This window comes from Crocodylus siamensis, chromosome 9 (assembly GCF_052110815.1).
Source record: "Crocodylus siamensis isolate JL-2025a chromosome 9, ASM5211081v1, whole genome shotgun sequence".
Classification (NCBI taxonomy): Eukaryota; Metazoa; Chordata; order Crocodylia; family Crocodylidae; genus Crocodylus; species Crocodylus siamensis.
In genome coordinates this window covers 9935422-9954268 of record NC_143403.1, presented here as the reverse complement: position 1 = coordinate 9954268, position 18847 = coordinate 9935422, and the positions used below count along the sequence as shown (strand labels likewise).

General features: G+C 41.7%; 1 protein-coding gene across 1 annotated transcript in view; it reads left to right on the top strand.

The window, feature by feature from the left end:
• Positions 1 to 18847, top strand: part of VAT1L (vesicle amine transport 1 like) — an 86438-nt gene that overhangs the window by 10634 nt on the left and 56957 nt on the right. The window contains exons 3-4 of the mRNA XM_090063424.1: positions 4077 to 4292; positions 18304 to 18446. Of these exons, the coding sequence (XP_089919550.1) occupies positions 4077 to 4292; positions 18304 to 18446 (359 nt within the window). The remainder of the gene's footprint in view (positions 1 to 4076; positions 4293 to 18303; positions 18447 to 18847) is intronic.

The window sequence follows — 18847 nt, the reverse complement described above, 5'->3', positions numbered from 1 at the left end:
TTCCCTCAGCCTCTCCTGAGAGGTCATGTGTCCCAACCCCCTAACCATTTTTGTTGCCCTCCATAGGGCAATGAATTAAGCAGCTTTGAGGTTCTGCAATTCCTTCCTTGTCTGTCTGTCTGTGTGTTTGGTGCATGGAAAGTTCTTCATGCTGCCTAGACACCTCCACTCTGTCAGTGATGGCAGCCTTCACTTCCCACCTTGCATAGGAAAATCTGCACTTTTTTCCCTGCACCATTTCTGCTCTTCAGTGTTTTTGCAGGATTGGTTACTCCTAGCTGTTTGGTCTCGATCTAAATTAGATTATAAACTCATGAGGTCAAGCATTACTTTGGTATTGTGTTTATACAATGCTTAAAGTAATGAAGCCCTGATTGTGACTTAAGTCTTTAGGCAGTACAGTATATATAATGATAATTTACTTAAGCATCATGCGGGAGAGAGTGAATTTCATCCTTGCTGTGCAGCATTCAGTGACAAACAGTTGGAATAAGCAAGACAGATTTCGTAAGTAATTGACATCTTACACTGTAAAATACCAGTATTGTGTTGGAAAAACATTGTGTCCCCCTCTGTTTTTCATCACTTATGGTAAATATCTCTCAACTGAAAGCTTTAATTTAACTTCCCACAATAGGCGTGAATCCTCTAAAATGCATATAGGGGTTGTTCTGTCATTCTTATCTCTGCCACATGTTGAGTCAATTATGTCATCAAATAATTCCACCTTCTGGATCTTTATTGTGTTTTCTTTTCTCTTGAATAGAGATTTGCATAAAGATAGCTGTACTTACAGCATTATTGTTCTTCCACAAGAGCTCTGAATAGTGTTCCCTTTCATTAAAGACTACGGTCCATTTGATTTCCATGGGGTCTCCTTAGGAATGAGGCTAGTTTTGCTTAGAACTTCTTCCCCCTCCCCACCCACCCTGCAAGAAATCATAAATCTTCAGCTACTTTTTTTTTTTTGTTAGTATAAATAATAAAACCACTGTTTGAAAAATCTGCTATTTTGAATGTGCAGCTCTAGCATTCTTAATTGCTAGGCACCATTTTAAAAGTTAAAGAGAAGTTGTTCCTTAGAAGTAGTTTAGAGATTTTGCTTTCCACCGACCTCTTGTCTTCATTTTTGGTCTAACGTTTCCTAATCTGTTTGAAATTGCAGCATTAAACCTGTAGCATAGGGGCACTTATTCATATGCTGTCTTGCTACATCTCTTGCACTGGATTGCCTTTTAAAAGTGATCAGTTGAGAGCAAGCTACTAACAGGGCTGTGTTCTCTGCCAAAATCATTCTCAAAGTGAAGAAAGCCTGGATTCTTCTTTACGTGACCATAGTAGTGGCTGGACGATCTAGGAAAGAGACCTAAAGCTGAGCACAATATTTATGCCAGAAATTGGTACAACTGACTCCCTTCCCCATAGCGTGGGGAAAACTGCCAGAGCCCAAATCTTGCAAACCACTCCCTGTATGTGGACACAGTTTTTGTGCAACACCCCATGCAAGCTCCATGTCATTGCAAGATCAAGGAGAAAGCAGGTTTTGGCCTATTGTCCTTTATTTGTAGCTGACCTGTCCCACAGCGCCGATGGACAACAATACATGGCAACCAGTTAATTTGTGGATTTCTTCATTGTCTTGTCATATGACAAACTTAGGCTCCTGCTAGCAACCTGCATTGATCACAACTTAAAAAAATGTTCTCTGCCTTGAATAAAATGAGTAATCTCGGCCAATTCCTGTTCCTATTAACAATAGTTCAGTTGATGTCTTAACTCCCATAGAAGCAGAATCATTCCCTTGCATCTCACCAAGCCCTTAGCTAAGATGGTGGTTCCTAATGATCCATATCCTGCCTAACATGGAAGTTAAACTTCATAAAATATAATATTTGTGTTGTATTATACATGTACAATTATCCCGACCGCACAGTTGGTCCAATAAAACATAACGCCCACAAAAGTCCTTGCCTCTTGCATAACGCATAATAAAACCATCCTCAGTGTCTTATAAAAGACCTCTCTGCAATTTGTGATTATTTTTTGTTTGTGTGTGACACTGCATACTGTGGCTGATGCAAGATTTCCTTGCCTCTAATCTTAAGAATGGTGTCTTTAAAAAAAAAAAAAAAAAAAAAAAAGTCAGTGCTTCTTCATAGTAGAAGGGAAATGACTTGTCATTAATATGAAGGCCCTTTTCAAAAGGAGGGGAAATTTTCAGTGAAATGGGAATGACAGTTCTGTTTCAACAGCTCCTTTCTACAAGATATAAAGCCTTCAGAACTGTCATCATCAATTTAAAATTTAACAAACCTACTTAAAAGGCCAAAGAGAGAAAAATGCCTTGAGAAGCCAAAATATTGCTGTTCTGTAAACAGATTTTCCCTAGGGTGCAAGTAGATATTGTGCCTTATCCCATACTAATGAATTATAGTTGAAATGGAATAAGAAGATACATCATTACAAAAATATGAGGTGGCAAAAGTAGACTGCAAGGTATATAAATGCTGCAGAATGTTCCCTTTACTCAGGCTATAAGATGAAATCATGAAGTTTGATAAAGCTGTCTTAAAGCTTATATTGTGATACAGCATAGAAGTGCTAGCCATATATCAGGAAGTCATTTTTGTTGGCATTGTGCAAGAGTTTAACAAAGATTGTACCTGCTGCTGAATGTTTATTGTCCATGACATTTGGCAGTAAATGGGTACAAGCTGATTATCAAACTTTTATTGGAATTATAGCAAAGGAGAATTGAATGCAGGTGGGGCAAATTTTGCTTGCTTTTTTCTTGAGCAATCCAATTGCACCAGTTTCTTCCCTCCCTTGAGCAGGAGCTATCCTTCTGTTATAGCCATGCAGAAGAATTTGTCTTGCAGCTCCAGACAGTAATTTATTCTTGTCTGTCCATGGGATATCACTGTCTGAATTCTCAGTATCGGAAACAGCAACAAAAGCCATTAGATAAATCAGGTGTCTAAACTTCAGATAGAGCCTTGAGGCTCAATCACTAATTTAATCCTGATCAGTCTCAGAATAGAGATGCTTTTGTTTCACTTAGTATTTGAGTACAGGACAAACCCTTTTCCATTATTGTGTATATTTTCTGCAGTAATTTAGTTGCAGGAGAAGAGAGTGCATTGCTCCTTGGATATTTTGGCAAAACATGCTAATGGATTCAGAAGCTGGCAGAAGAACTCTGGGGTACAAAGTTTGTTTGAAGTCTTACATACATACATATTAATAAAAAAAATTAAAGTAAATAAATGAAATTCTTCTGTCACACAGGTGTATAATTATATAGCCCTGAGTAGGAGTCATTTAGGGAATGAATTGATATAGGCACAGTATTTAAGATCTCTACTGGTTATTGATTTTTTTTTTTCTGCAAAAAGCAATACTATATATCATAATATAAAATAACTGCTAGATAAAGAAATATTGATAGTGTTAAAATCTGAACCGTTGGTTCTACTACTCTCAAATTGAGAGGGGTTTTTTTGTTGTTGTTCTTGTTGTTTTTGTTTCTTTTTCCATGAATTACAAATCTGATTCACTTATCAACAAGTAGCATGTTCATAACCTTTCAAGCTTTGGATCAGAATAAACTTCCTTTTAGATGTAGTTTCGTGGCTAGATCCGTTCATTCTGTTGGTCCTCTCCCTCCATCCCTCCCTTCCTCCAGGATTTTATTAGTAGTAATAAAGTCCTTTGCTACTTGCAGAACCCCAGTGCTTTACAAGGAAAAATAACGCAGGAGGATGGGTGTTAATATTGGTATTGACTGAAAAGCAGCTGTTAATTATTTTTTTTACCAGAAAAACAAGCCCACGAAGAAGCAGTATTTTAAAAACATAAAGTTAAAATTGAATTCCTTCAAAAATCTTTACAGTCCAAGACTGATTATAGTGGTAGAAGTAGTTTTGTCTGCCAACTAGCCCGTAGATTTTAGTAGATTTTAGATTTAGATTTTACTCTTTTTTTTTTTTTTTTTTTTTAAAGTGTGTTGCTGCTATTTTGTAAGATGTAAACTGACTAGCTTGATAACCTTGATATCCTTTTTGTATTTACTGTAGATTGGGGACAGAGTCATGGCTTTTGTGAACTACAATGCATGGGCTGAAGTAGTATGTACTCCAGTAGAATTTGTCTACAAGATCCCTGATGACATGAGTTTTTCTGAAGCTGCTGCCTTTCCTATGAACTTTGTAACTGCCTATATGATGCTCTTTGAAGTTGCCAACCTAAGAGAAGGCATGTCTGTGCTAGTTCACTCTGCGGGAGGAGGAGTGGTAAGTTGATGTATTTAACACCTCTCATTATTAGGTACTGATATAATCTGCTGTACATTAATACTTGGGATGGATCTGGGTCTTGAAGTTTGGGCTGGGAGCCACCTTTCCTGAGTGTTGGGGGGCATAGGGAAATTAAGGGCATGATTTTCTGTTTTTAACTTAGAAAAAACACACACACAAACAGGCTAACAGCTTATTGACTTGTATTAACAGGAGCATATCATGTCTCTTGCAGATTAGGGAAGGCACTGGTGCAGACTCTGTGGCACTGTTGCAGACTCGCGTGGAGTACTGTGTTCAGTTTTGGCCCCTGCACTTCAAACATGATGTGGACAGATTGGAGAAGCTCCAGCAGACCAAAAAAATTATTAGAGGCCTGGGAAATATGACTTACAAGGAAAGGCTCAAAGAACTAGGGTTATTCAGCTTGGAGAAGAGAAGAACGAGGAGGGATTGGTTAACAGCCTTCAGTTACCTGAAGGACGATTTTTTTTGTAGAGGGTGGAGATGGGTTTCTCTCTTTGGCCATAAAGGACAAGACAAGAAGCAATGGCCTCAAGCTACAGCAAAGCAAATTTAGATTAGGGACTAGGGCTCTGTCTACACATGTGCCCCACTGCACGGTTGGTACTGAAGCAAGTACTAAATGACTATGCAGTCCTGGCAGTTCACAGGTCGTTTCCAACCCTACTGCACAGTAGTAATGAGCTATTGCACAGTAGCAGCAGCATCCGGGTTAGTACTGCCGACACTACATCACCATAGCGATGAGCTATGATGCTGTAGTTTGTCGCTATGGTGACATAGCATCTTGTGTAGATTTGACCTAGGAAAACGTTGTGACTCTGAGGATGGTTAAGCATTGGGACAGGCTGCCAAGAGAAGTTGTGGGATCTCCATCCCTGGACGTTTTCAAGAGCAGGTTGGACAGACCCTGGGCTGGGACTGTTTAGTCAGGGATGATCCTGCCTTTAGCAAGTGGGCTGGACTGATTGACCTCATATGATCCCTTCCAGCCTACTTTCCTGTGATCCTAGGTAACATCATATGTATCTAAGAGCTCATCAGTTAGGGGCTTTCTGATACAGAAGCCTATCGCATTAAACTTAGGTGAACCAATTAAGTGAAAAGTCAGTTGGAGTTCAAAGAGACCATGTAGACTGAGTGAGATTTTTTGCTTGGGTAGCTGGATTTCGGGGTTGGGTGGTGTGTGTGGAGTATTCTTTCCCCTTCCTCCTCCAGCACAGAAGAGGCCTCTCCCTTCCTCCACAGCAAAGGGCAAACAATGGAAAATCTTGTTGGGATAAGCCTAAAGAAAATATTGCATGCAATTATTTCTTAAAGCAGTGGCTAGTGCATGGTGTAGTCTGGCATTGTCCAAGTGTAGTGCTTGAGCAGAAGCATGCTGGGATGGTTGCAGTGAAACAACCAGGAAATAAGGAGTTGGGGGCCTATACTGCAAATCACTTAAGCTCTGGTTTTGGAAAGCACTTAAGCATGTGCATAATATTAAGTTATTGACAATGGAATTTGCGTGGATTTCAACTATATATTTTATTCTGGAACTGTGGTAGGCCTCAGCCTTCTAACCTCTTATTCCTTAAGTTTGCTTTGTTTATCCTAAATTAATATCCTAAAGTCTATTACTAAGTCTGGCTGGCAGTCCCAAATACCTTATCCTTAATTTTATGCCTTTACCTCTTTCCCCCCCCACCCCCAAGTCCTGTATAAGATAGGGCTAGAAATCAAATGAACAAATTCCTCAGCTCTCAGCGCAAAATATGTGTAGCCAAAGATAATCCTACTTGCAATAAATTGCCCTCTCGGAATACTCCTGTAAATGACTGGAATGTATAATCTTATTACACTAGTACAGTACAGTCTAGGGCATTATGGCCTATTTTATTGTTTTAATATTAAAATCTTTCAAGTGGAATTTGGAACTGTTAAAATAACATGGGGCTGCGTAGTCAGGGAGACATGCATGTTATGCAGTATGCAGGGCTGGCTTTTACCTTTATGGTAGTAGGCCACATGTGGTGATGCAGAACCAGAGTAGCCTATCTGGGTTGAGTAGAGATATTTCTATGGAAATGGGTGTATAAATTGCTATGCACACTTCCATAAAATGGCAGAATGGGCTGCCTGCCATAGAACTAACCCTGTGGGCGCCCTCCCAAGGGGACCTCAGTCTTCTCCATCTCCCTCTACCCCATGGGACCAAAATGTGCCCCATCTGATCTCCTTCTTCCCCTTTGCATGTTAACTCTTCCCATCCTCCAATTCGATCAGTTATAGTCCTTGGGCTGGGCTGCATCTCTGTGTCTGATGCAACTGTGCACGTGACTGTTGTTCTTCTGATAGCTGCTCAGTGCTTCTTCCCATTGGCCATGTGCCGCAAGCCCTGGTGAGCCTATCATTAGAGGAGCTAATGGCAGGAAGTGTGCTTAGTGGAGTACGAGGAGGTGTAAAGAGTCGTGCACCAGTGTTATGCCTCATTGTGTGAAGCCAAGAGCTGGGACAAAGTCAGAGTTTAAGGAGGTCTTTACCAATCTGTGCTGGGCCAGTGAGATTTGCAGGAGTGAGTATCTCTATCTCAAAGGGATGGAAGGGGTCCCACAACCACCTGGCCTACAGTGTTTTCTTGTAGTCAGCTGCTTCTGTCCATGACAGAGCATGGAAGATAAAATCAGAAGAAAACAAATTTCCCAATCCTATCAGTAGGTCATGTCTCCTTGCCTGACCTCACAAGTAGATCCTTTTGCTTTGGAGTCAGGTGGGTTTTGTCCTTTAACTAAACACCCAGACCAATAAGCAGTGGGCTGATAGACCCCGAACTACATTGCTACATGCACCGCTCCAGGTATTAATCCACTGAAAAATTTAGCAGAATACACTGGGGAAATTTATACAAAATTTCTCATTAATAGTACAAGAAAACCAGCACTAAAATCACTTTTGGAAAAGAGATTTTCTGTGCTGTTGCATTAATGGATGCGACGCCCATTAATATTTACAGTAAGGAAAAACACTCCTCAATTTTTGTTTTGTCTTTCTCCAAATGTCATGAAAATTCCTGAATAGTGTAATGAGACAATAGAAACACTGTAATGGTAGAACTTTTACAATGTCCTCTGCTCCCCCACAGTCAGTTAAAGTTCATTATTCTAGTTGCTTCAGGCATTTTAGAGAAGATATGCTGCTTCATAAGCTTTTTTTTTGGAGGGCTTTTTTGCATCCCCCCTTCCCCCCGTCCCTCTGATAAGAATCTTGCATGCTTTTCATAAACTAAAGTCAGTGAAAACTTACTAACTTCCATGTGTAAGATGCCTCTTTTGTTCAGTTCAAGGAAATCTTTGTGGTAGCAATGATAAAAGGCAACATAGCAAATGTCTTTCTGGTTTGGAAATTTAAGGTCTGAATAAGGAGTCAAAGAGCAAATATTGCCCCATTCCAGAAGTTCTGGACTTAAAGCAGAGACTTAAAATAGAGGCAGATGCTGACCAAAAGGAAAAGACCCTGTGATTAAAATCTGGGTCTGCGTCCACACGAGCGTGGATGTTCATTTCCTGGGGCACAAGTAGCATCAGGACACCTTGTGCCGCTACAAATTGTCCTTTGGCGTGTGGCAGGATACCCCGGGTGGGGTAGGGGAAGCTGGGGTCAGCACTGGGCTGGCCTCCGCAGCCTTACCTGGGATCCTTGGAGGGCTCCTGGAGCTGCAGCAGCAGGAATCCTGCTGTTTGGACTCTGGCCGGCAGCTGGCACGTCGCTGTGGCCGTCCAGGCTCCAACTTTGAGTGGTGTGCGTTGCCCTCGCATATGCCTCTCTGCCTTTTTTTTTTTTTTTTTTTGTGTGCAGGTTTCTGTTGACCCCTGGATATCCCCTGCGCTGCTCCCTTGAAGTGCGGAGAACAGCTAAATGTGTGGTATGTGGCATTGCAGATGTGTCTGTGGCACCACATACTGCACGGCCACGCTCATCCGGGTGCAGCCTGTGTTCAAAGTCTTTAGCTACTGCTCCTTCAGGCACAAGGACTGGGAGCCTTGTTGTGCATGGCACAGTTGTTCTCCCAGCCAACTAGAACAAATTCTTGAAGCAGGATGCTGCTTGCCTACATCTTCATACTGGGAAAAGGCACTCTCTGGAAGAGAGCTACTTGCCTCTTTTGTGTCAGGAGGTGATAAAAGCTGTTTGATTGCCTGTAATATTATTAAGGTAGGTTGAAGACCTTTGCCCTGGCAGGAACTCCTAGAGAAGGAAGAGAGCACTGGGTGGTGGAGATTTGTTGCAAGCTTGAGGTTTTTCTGCAGAGGCTGCTGTCAGCCTGGAGAGAGCTAGATGGGAGTAATTTTAAAACGCCTGCTAGGAAGAGAGAGGTCAGGGTTATTGCCTGCTACAATTGGATTTGGATGAGGCGTGAGCACATAGTGGGTCATGTAGTCGTGATCGGTGCCTTTCAAATCCCTGGAGGTACTCTTGGGAGATTTGTCATGAACTCTCTTTTGATTCCTAGTTCAATAACCATGTGCCTGACTAAGCACATAAGCATTTCTGTTGAATTGCATGGGATTACTTGTGTGCTTAATGCATGTGCTTAGGTGGTCTGCAGAGTTGAGCCCTAAGGCGGGACTAAGTAACAGCTTTTAATATTTAGCGTAAACTCTGTTGGTCCACACTTTGAACTTAATGGTGAAAGAATTGGGGAGCTCTCTAGAGGGGAAAAAAAAATCAGTGGTAGGAGAGATTCACAACTTGCAGGTCCCTCATAGCTATACAAGAACTGCTTGCTACATTTGATTAATCTTTCAGTGGTCTCACGGGGAAGCTTTTTATCTACCCCTGGGATGGTTGTGAGCCCTCCTGCTTGGGAATTCAAATTCTGTGTCTCTGGAAATAGACATTTTTTTTCCCCAGATGAAGCTTACATGGCAACTATTTGAAGGAAGCAAACCAGCAGAACTAGTAAGCAAGCTGAAGAGTAAAATGAGCTCCGCTGGGACTTTCAGCCTAAGTATAAGGCAATTTAATTACTCAAAGTGAAGATTCTTGAGTCACTGTATTTAGGCTAATATGCAGTATGCATCCTGACACTTAAAACCAACTCCAGGTTTCAATGTTTTATCCTGGATTAGTAGAAATTAAGAACTGTTTTTAGGTCTTTGTAGCATCCATCCATCCAGTCACTTGAATAGCTGACTGTGTAATGGGGGCTCGCTCTGATGGGTAAGCTGAGAGCCATTAATTGTCTCTCAAGTCTCAAGTCTTGAGGATACTAGAATGGAGACAGGGCTGAAAATCAAGTCTTGCCAGAATTAGGCCCCAAGAGATGCATCCAAAGAAGAAATCTAAACTCTAACTATGGTATCTTGGCAGGCTGGTGGCTGGCATGTTTTCAGTTGAGGGGGTGGTAACTTTCAGAAGTGCTTGGCATCATCTAGACTTTGCTGACTTGACTATAATGAGGATAGTTTAACCCTGAGCATTTTTTTTTTTTTTAAAAACCCTACCTCAAATTAATGTCTGCATTTTTAATCCAAAATCCTGTACCTTCAGATATGAAACTCAGTGTAGCTCTTTCTTGTCAACCACATTATCCCATCCACAATCTGTTGTTTCCCTCCTGCAATGACACAGCGCCCCTCTTTCTAAACTGGTATTTCTCCTGCGTGATAAATACCTTCACGTCAAACAACATGACAAAGTAGGTGCTTGTAGCTTACAGTGATGAAACTGGTATGAATAATTAGAATATATTCATCGGGGCAGGAGAGATCTTTCCACGCAAATCGAATTGTCCAGGTAAACAAAATGCCTCCCTGTTAATACATTTTGATTGACGCAGAGTAAGGAAGAGCCAGGGAATCGTTTCCCACCGTTGAGCCCAGCGGGACCGTAAACGTACCAGAACGTTTGATCATTCTTCAAAGCGAGTTCAGCCTGCAATTGTTTATGAAAGCATTTCCTCGGTGTATTGTGCACATCGGTGCGGTTAGACCTCAAAGTACAGCATTTCGTTCTTTACATAGAGCAGCAATAACCCTATAATGTGACCGTTGTGAGCTCGGAGGCATTACTGTCAAAACTGCTTTCGGGAAGACGGAGTTTGTTTAGACCCAGTGTGAGCAGAAGCTATTCCTATGGGCCTGTCTTTAGGCGTATGGTTGGGCGTGAAGGTTGGGGCTGTAACAGGGCTTCCAGCCCAAAATGTATAGGAGCTAGATAAAATATCAGAGACCCACCCACCCCAGTCTTCTTCCTGATTCACCTGAGTCTTCACGTTCTTATTTGATTCTCTTCTCCGTAGTCGCTAAGAAATCTTGTCTCTTCTTCCCCAGGCTCTGGGGAGGAATATGCAGCATTCGTGGATGTCCTGAGATGGACAGGGATTCTTCTAATGTTGAGGGTGGTGACTCGACTCTCAATTCTGCACTTATTGAAGACAGGCAGCTATTTGACTACAACGTGGCAGGAGGACTTGTTTCCCCATGTTCTTTCCTGCTCTGTGCACAAGGCAAACCTGACACTGGTGCTGGCCTGCTCAGCACCTATGCTAGCACCCTCTTCCTGCTGGCCTGGGCCCCTCTGCCCAAGGGAAAGGCACATGGAAAGAGGATGGCTGGGAAAGTGAGTCCCTGCTTCGTCTAAGGCTAGAAGAGCATTAGCATTTTCCCTCCTTGGGAGCATTTCCCTGTGAGCAGTGAAACAAGGTAATGGATACTAATTTGGTATTTGGTGCGCATGATGCACTAGTTTAACTGGCAGGGTAAGATGTGTCAGAGAAAGGAGGGAGAAGCAGGTTCTGCTTCATCTTCTCCATCCCTACTCCTTGAGCCGCCTCGGTGTTAACTGCCTGCATTTTGCACAGCTGCTGAGAACACAAAAGGTGCAAATTGCAGTATTTCACCATTTGCCCTCCACACACCAAGCGGAGTTAATAACTGGCTCTTGCACTAAAATGTCAATCTTGCAGGAGCTAAAATTAGGCTTGCTGTCACACAGAGGCATCGATTGCAACCCTATGGTTGTGATGTGACCTTCATTTTCAGGCTTGACATCAGAGGAAGTGCAATCAGTGTGAGTTGGTTAAAGATGCAGGTTTTCACATTTGAACTTAAAGAATAAAACCAGCATGGCTGCTGTTTCAGGTCACTATTTACTGCTGCCCTTATTTTAATCTTGCCTTCCCTGCATTGTTCAGCTGTGATGCTGGAACATTTGCAGTGAGTCTAAGACAGCTACGTTGCCACAGGACTTGAAGGTGTTTCTTGAGTCAAAATTCAATCCCATTCTAAGCAACTGTCAGATAATGAAATGAATAGTTAGCCATGTTAGTCTGAATTGGAAATGCATAAGCTTTTTTTGAGCCAGAGCTCACTTCAGTGTTGTTGATTTCACAGCAACTGAGATTCAGACCTGTTGAGTCAAATGGTTCACAGCTGGACACTTTTGCAAGAAAAAACATTTCCAAAACAGGGCAGCTTTTGATGACTATTGTCACACTTTGATCAGCAAGATATCCCCTTAGTTCAGGTGTAATGATGATCAGATTTGGACCCCAGGTCTCTTTCTTTTGTTTTACTGCTCTGAAATGTTCAGTTTTTTTATCTAGTTTCAAATTTCCTCTGGTTTAATTGGAAAAAATGATACCTTGAGGAGCTGGGGTATTGTGTAGGTTGACTTCTCCTTTCACTTTGGATACCTCAGCCTGGATGCTGGGAAATTGTTGTACAATCCTCAGTGTCATTTCCCATATTCTGTTTGTTCAGTACACACATCCTATAACAGTTCAAATAAATCGTTCTGCTGCCTATCTGTCTTCAAATATGATAGCCCTAAAATGCAATGGCAAAGAATAATGGCTTCTCTTCGGATCAGTCCCAAACAGGATTCTCACACAGGAATCTGAATGATGGGGAGAAAAGTAGCATCTCTGGGCTGCAAAATACATGAGAGAATAGTTAATTTTGATATTACTCATTCTGGAATCTCACTTTTATTGTGTAATGCTGCTAGTCCAGCTTCACAAAGTGTTTTGGATCAAGTACGTGGTTGGAACTAGTTAGTGTGCAAGTTAATTTAGTCTAGCCAGCTTGTACTACTGAGGATGTGGCCCATCTTGTTCACAGGGAAAAAAAATACACACACACACCACATTTTACCAGAAGAAAAAGTGCATTACTTTTATCCCATTTCTGTAGCATCTATATAGACTGGTGCTTCACTGGGGCTTTTTTGCACTTTTATCAAGTAGCTGATTCAATCAGCTATTAGATAAACATTTAAAAAAAAGCCCCATTAAAGCACCTGATCTGTACAGATGTTGGGCAAGCTGGCTCCAACTAACGCATTGCCTCTTCTGGGCATGTTCTGGGCTCGGCACAGGAGCGCGCAGCGTTTTAAAGTGCTGGTGCGTGGAGGGTTGTGTGTTTGTTTTTAATGTCTGCAGGCAGCCAGGGATGCTTTCAAGATGGAAACTGGATTAAATACATTTCTGGTCCCATGTTCTCAACAGCACCTTTGATTTGGTAGTTTAGGTTGGCAATAAAAACTCTTTTCCATTTATGCTCTTCCCTCTCTTTCACCTAACCTCCCTAACTTGAGTAAAATATACTGTGATTATTTTAATTTTGTGTCTTCAGTTTCCCTTTGGTTCCCATGTGATTGGCACAGGCTTCCAACTCTGCATAAGCTTAAAACTTTAACTGGAACTTAATTCTTGCAAGCATTTCTAATTGTACTCAGTTTTGTAACCATCCCATGTTCAGATTGGGTCCTCCATGCTGATCATTATAAATGGTGAGTAGCTCTTTAAATGGAATCCACAGGCACGTCTGCACATGCAGTTTGCAGCACCACAAACCTCATGCACTGCACGTGCATGCATTTGCTGCACGCCAAAAAAAAACACATGCCCAAAAAAACCCGAGGCGGCACATGTGGCTACAGCATGCGCCACTTGAAACTAGCGCAGTGCAATATGAGAGATTCCTCATTGCCATAGAGGCCCTTTAATTGGAGTTATTCTTTCCCTGGAGACTTTCTGTAGACTCTGCATGATAAGCAGTACAAAAATCAGATTCTGGAAAGATTAACTCTTTTTCAGGGAAATGCTTCATTGAAATAATAGATGCAGTTATTATTTACTTTGGATCACTTTATCCAAAGACTGCTCAGTCCTGTTAAAGGTAAAATTAATTGTCAGATGAGAATTGGATTTCTATGTTGTATTTTCTTGGGTTCAGTAAGCAAGGACCTGTTCTGTAGTTATGCTTTGAGTTGTTCATATTTGAAAATAAATGTTTATGGCAGGCCACGAATGATTGATTTTGTAAGTGCTAAGCAGGTTTAGGAGCACATGAATTACTCATGGTAAAACCCTGCCTATGTCGGCTCTCACAAAATAGCCATGAGGAAGGCTAAACAGCAGTGGAACTAATGCGGTTCTGTTAAGTGAGGAGGCAGGCAGGGTACTCGAAGCCCCTTCTCTGGTCTACATTAAGCACAAAGCTCTTTTCTAGCATAACTTCTCTACAGAGAGCAGATGTGGATTGAGGCTGACATACCCTCAGCTGGCTGATTCCAGTGTCCAAGTCATGCTTCATATATAAAGACTGTACTGCAGCCACCGGTTTGCAGAGTAGATCTCTATCTTTTCCATGTCAGGAGAGAATGAGGTTTTGTTTTCTCCAGCCTCTTTAAAACTGCTGTATGCGCATCACATTTACTTAGATTCTGTATGGGGACCAGGATCGAATTTCCAAGCATTTTGTTTAACTAACCTCGGCTATAACCTCATAAGCTTGAACTGTTTGTCTCGCTTGTGCTGGAATAAGTTAATGGAATAGAAATGAGATTTAAGTGCTGTTTAGGAGCATGGCCAGGTTTAGGCATCAGAGTTCATAGGTGCTTCTGCCTGAAGCCATTTTGTGGGAAAAGCCTGTAGACTGTGATCACGAGTCAGCAATGTCTGTGTGTGTGTGTGTGTGTTAAGATCTTCCCTAAAATAAGTGAAAAAAAATGCTAAGTGTAGATGTATATTAAGACGTGGAGGAGAAGAGGGTATGTAGGTCCTTTGTGGATTGCCTTTTAATACTTCTGTAGTTTTAGTTCAGTCCCATATAATTAAATGGTCACCTGAATCCAGATTTGGATTTCAGACATGCACACACAAATAGACGAGAGATGGTTGTGTTTGTGTTTTGGTCAGTCTTCTGTCTACAGCAGATGTACCACCAGTCATTTCTTCTTATGCATGTTCTGTTAGCCTGACAATTACTCAATATAATTAAATTCCTGGAATTTCTACAGTCTTACATTAGACAAACGCAAGATGTTTTTCTTTTATAACAGTTGACCTTTCCAGTGTTCATTGGTGGCTTTTTTCTTCTTCCTTGGTACAATAATGGTGGATGCCCAAGGAGGGTAATGGCTAGGGGATAGATCACTCTAGATCAGTGGTGCTTAACCATTTTGGCTGGCAGGGTGGATGGGCAGTGCCCAGGCCATCCACAGGCTGGATCCAGCTAGTGGTCCCAATCCAGCATGGGGTGGTCACAGCACATCTGGCCACACAGCGTGAGGCAAGGGGCATCCCAGCTCCAACCTGGCCTCACGGGATGGGGGAGGAATGGGGACATGGCCCAGCCCCAAGCTAGATCAGGTGGAGGGATGTGGCCTGGCCTCATCCAGCCCTGGGGGTGGGGGATGGAGGGGTGACTTGGCCCCAACCTGCTGCACTGGATTTGGAGTTTGGAAATTTGGCAGCAGAGAAGGGCAGCCATATTTATTGTCACTGCTCCCCTGCCACCAAATTTCCCGATCTGTGGGGAGCCCCATGAGCCAGAGGTTGAGCACCTTTGCTCTAGATCTGTCTGGTTCAATGCTCTCATTCTAGCAACCACTTCTGTAACTGTTAGAGACAAGATACCAGGCTAGATGGGGACATATTTATATAACAAATATTTGTGTTATGGGGGCTGGCTGAGTGACACTCAGTGGGCTCTCACACACACTCCCGAATAGCAAGTTCTCTTGCTCTTGCTCTTTAACTGTTTTACAGCTGGGTTTTTTTGTCACACGCATCCAGTATCTCCTGTTGTAGGCTCAGGTAGGTTTTCTGGCTCTTGCATGTGTGAAAGCCAGCCAGCAAGGCTGTAGGCACTCGAGCCAACTTCTGGACTACTGTTTGCACTGTCGGAAGAGCCCCTAAGAGGATAAAGCCCATGTGGCAGTAGTCACACCAACCTGTTTGCATATACCATAAGACTTAAAATTAGGTTGGAAACCACAATGAACTAAGTGAAGGGACATGGTCCAGTGAGTCAGGTTACATTTCTGGGAGAGAAGAGCCTTGAAGGAAACATGATTGGTGCTGGTAGCAACTGGAGATGGTCTGTGCTTCAGACACTAAACTAGGATTCAGGAGACTCCCCTTAATATCCTAGTTTTGCCACAGACTTCCTGAATGATCATCCTCAAATCAGTGAATTCCTACATGATGAAATTTCTCTTTGTAAAGTGGGGATGATGATCTCCTTTTTTTTTCACTCTTTGCCATGCTGCCTATTTAATACCAGCCCAAAAAGAGCTCTCTAAACTGCCCCTTGCTAAGTTTGTACAGTACCTACCCTGAAGCAAATTACTACTATTGACCTCTCCTGACAGAATATGATGGAGAGAGAATTGCCACTGAAAATGATATTCAGCATTACCTGTGAGGATCCCAAGACCTCCAGGGTATGCAGTGTTATCTATTTTATCCTTTGTAAATAAAATCCAAGCACTGACGGCTGGTATTTAGATATCAATAATCAGGATTTCTTGTTTGAATAAACAGAAATGTATTTATCTGTGGGTGATTTTACTAGTCATGCATGTCATTTACAAATGATGCTCTTTAGCTGGAGAAATGGGAAGTGTGTGCTAAACTCAGCTAGACATCATAATTAAATAACAGTGCCAATTTTTACCCCTCTAACATCACCGAAACCTTTCTGGCCTTGGTGTGAATATACGTATGCCACTGGAGATGCAGTTTGGCTTATAAACATGTCTTTTTGTCCTGTTAAAGCAGCTATGCAAGACCAGACATCCCTATTCTGGGGATAACCAGATCTGTTCTACTCTAGATGCAAGAAATGTAGTGTTTGTACAATTCACTCTTCCTTTTTTCTCAGCCCTATAAAATTACAAGTTTTCTACATTTAATCATGGCATCTAAACCCGGCTGTGGCTTGCAGCTAAAGATGTCAGATCTAGATGTTTTGGTTGCAGAGCTTGCACATGACACTCATAGTCCTTCAGCCAAGACCTGTGGACCCATATGGTTTCAGTGGTTGTGTTGAATAGAAGGGACTTCTTTCCACTAGATGCTGCTTCCAGAATCTAAGCCTTATTTTGTAGTGGGCCCCATGAATTTTGGGCCTAGGACTCGGGGGCCCAAGAAACATGTAACCCATATTGGCTTTGATGGGAGTTTATATCGAGGGCTTGCAAGATGGAGTTAATTCTTGGTTCATTCCCCACCGATTATTTGACATTAAGAAAACCACTTCCATAGCAAAATATGGAGAACACCCATGGTGCTATGCATGCTTTCTTTCCAGAACCATTTGCTGGAAATGGTTTAACCCCTTTTCTCGTCTACTTTCCTGCCTGCTGTAAATCCATGCATACAGCCCAAGGAAGTGTGTTCGCACCAAACTTGTCCATAGCTATTTCAACTGATTTGGGCCATCTCAGCAAACTTGAGCTGAGATTCGAATGAAAAAACTGGTTTTGATGAGGATGCTTTGCACAGCTCTGCTTGATTAATCTGCTTTCATTTGTAGAAGTGAAAATCAGGGGTAATTCTACTGAATGTAACAGTGGTAAGTGGGAGGAATATCAGGTATATTTTATCTGACTCACTTGCTCCTCGTTCTGGCTCTACCACTGAGCAACGTGACTTCTTTCTACAATTCAGACCATTGTGTTGTAAATTCCACACTGTATTGAAAAGCAGCTGCATTTATATTTCACAAACCAGAAAATCTGAAATGATGTGACTAATGTCAAGTACTGCCTGCCTGGTACATCATCATAAAAACAAGATATTTTTAAAAGGCTTGTTGAATTGCATAGGTTCAACTCCTCTGTTGCCAAATGGCAAAATTACCATTTACCTTTCCAAATGGGGCAAACTAAACTCAGGTGTGAAATGTCTTTCCTTGTCCCTCATTTCACAGGCACCCAATCTCAAGCATGTGTTGCAGTAGTGTTACTAATAAGACAAGGAGAGTACACCTGTTTAAATATGCTGCTTTGGAGTGTGGATGAACAGTAAAGTGCTGTGCTATACCATTTTAGAGCTGACTTGCTGTAGCTGTTTCATCTGACTGGTCTAAATGGAACATAAATTGCTGTAATGTTAAACCTGTTTCAGATCTAAACTTAAAGGGGTTTACCTCCACTATATTGGCATAGTAGTGGCCAAACAAAACACCTGTATCATTTCAGCATATACAAGCTCCCAAATGACAAGTTCTCCTGTATCCTTTTAGTGTTTACATCTGTGCTTTTGTCTCATGCATTCACTGTCTCCTGTTGCAAGCTTAAGTAGGTTCTCTTGCATGTATGGAAAAAATAGAAGAAAAAAATTACATTTTTTTGTGTGATGGCAAAACGTGCATCTCTTACACAGACGTGCAGTTTTTAAAGGGGATGATGTCAGTTTAATTTGAATCTCTTAAAAGGAATTGATGCACTTAACTAACACCCCTTTAATAATTATGTTTAGTTTCTTCCAGTGCAATTTAGACTTTGGTCTAAAAAAGAATATTGTGAGTGTCTCTTGGAATAAATATTTACCAGGTAAGCTGTGAATTGTCTGACAGTTAGATAAAGAAAGTTTGGAAACTGTTTGTGATCAGTCTTGGCTTTTCCTCCATTATGGCTAAATGTAGAGGTGGAAATTGCATAACAAGCTTCCCATGTCAAAGGGGCTAACATGATGCTATATTTACAGGGTCAAGCTGTTGCCCAGCTCTGCTCAACTATCCCCAATGTTACTGTTTTTGGAACAGCGTCATCTTTCAAGCATGAAGCAATCAAGGATTCAGTAACTCACCTGTTTGACAGAAATGCAGACTATGTCCAAGAAGTAAAACGGTAAGAGGTTTTGTTCCTTGTTCACAGGGATTAGGTACAGCTTGCTAAATACGAAGAAAATGCCAGGTAAAGATTTTCTATGGGAAACAGTTAAATCCATGAGCTCAGAGCTATCATAGTATCTTGCTATTGAAGATCAATTATACTAAACAAGTATCTTCCTCTTCTACAATCAGCTGGATTTTATTGATTGCATTCATTCTTGAATTTCCATCACAAACCAAAGATATTAAATGAAAGAGAGAAAACATCTTAATGAGGGGATCTAATCTCTTATAGTGTACCCTTTGACGCTGGTCATCCACTGTAGCTTATTAAGTATGGTTATGGATAGACAAAACAACCGGATCAGTTTAGAAAGGGAACAACTTCCCATGTTTTATGCTGATGGGTTCATGTGT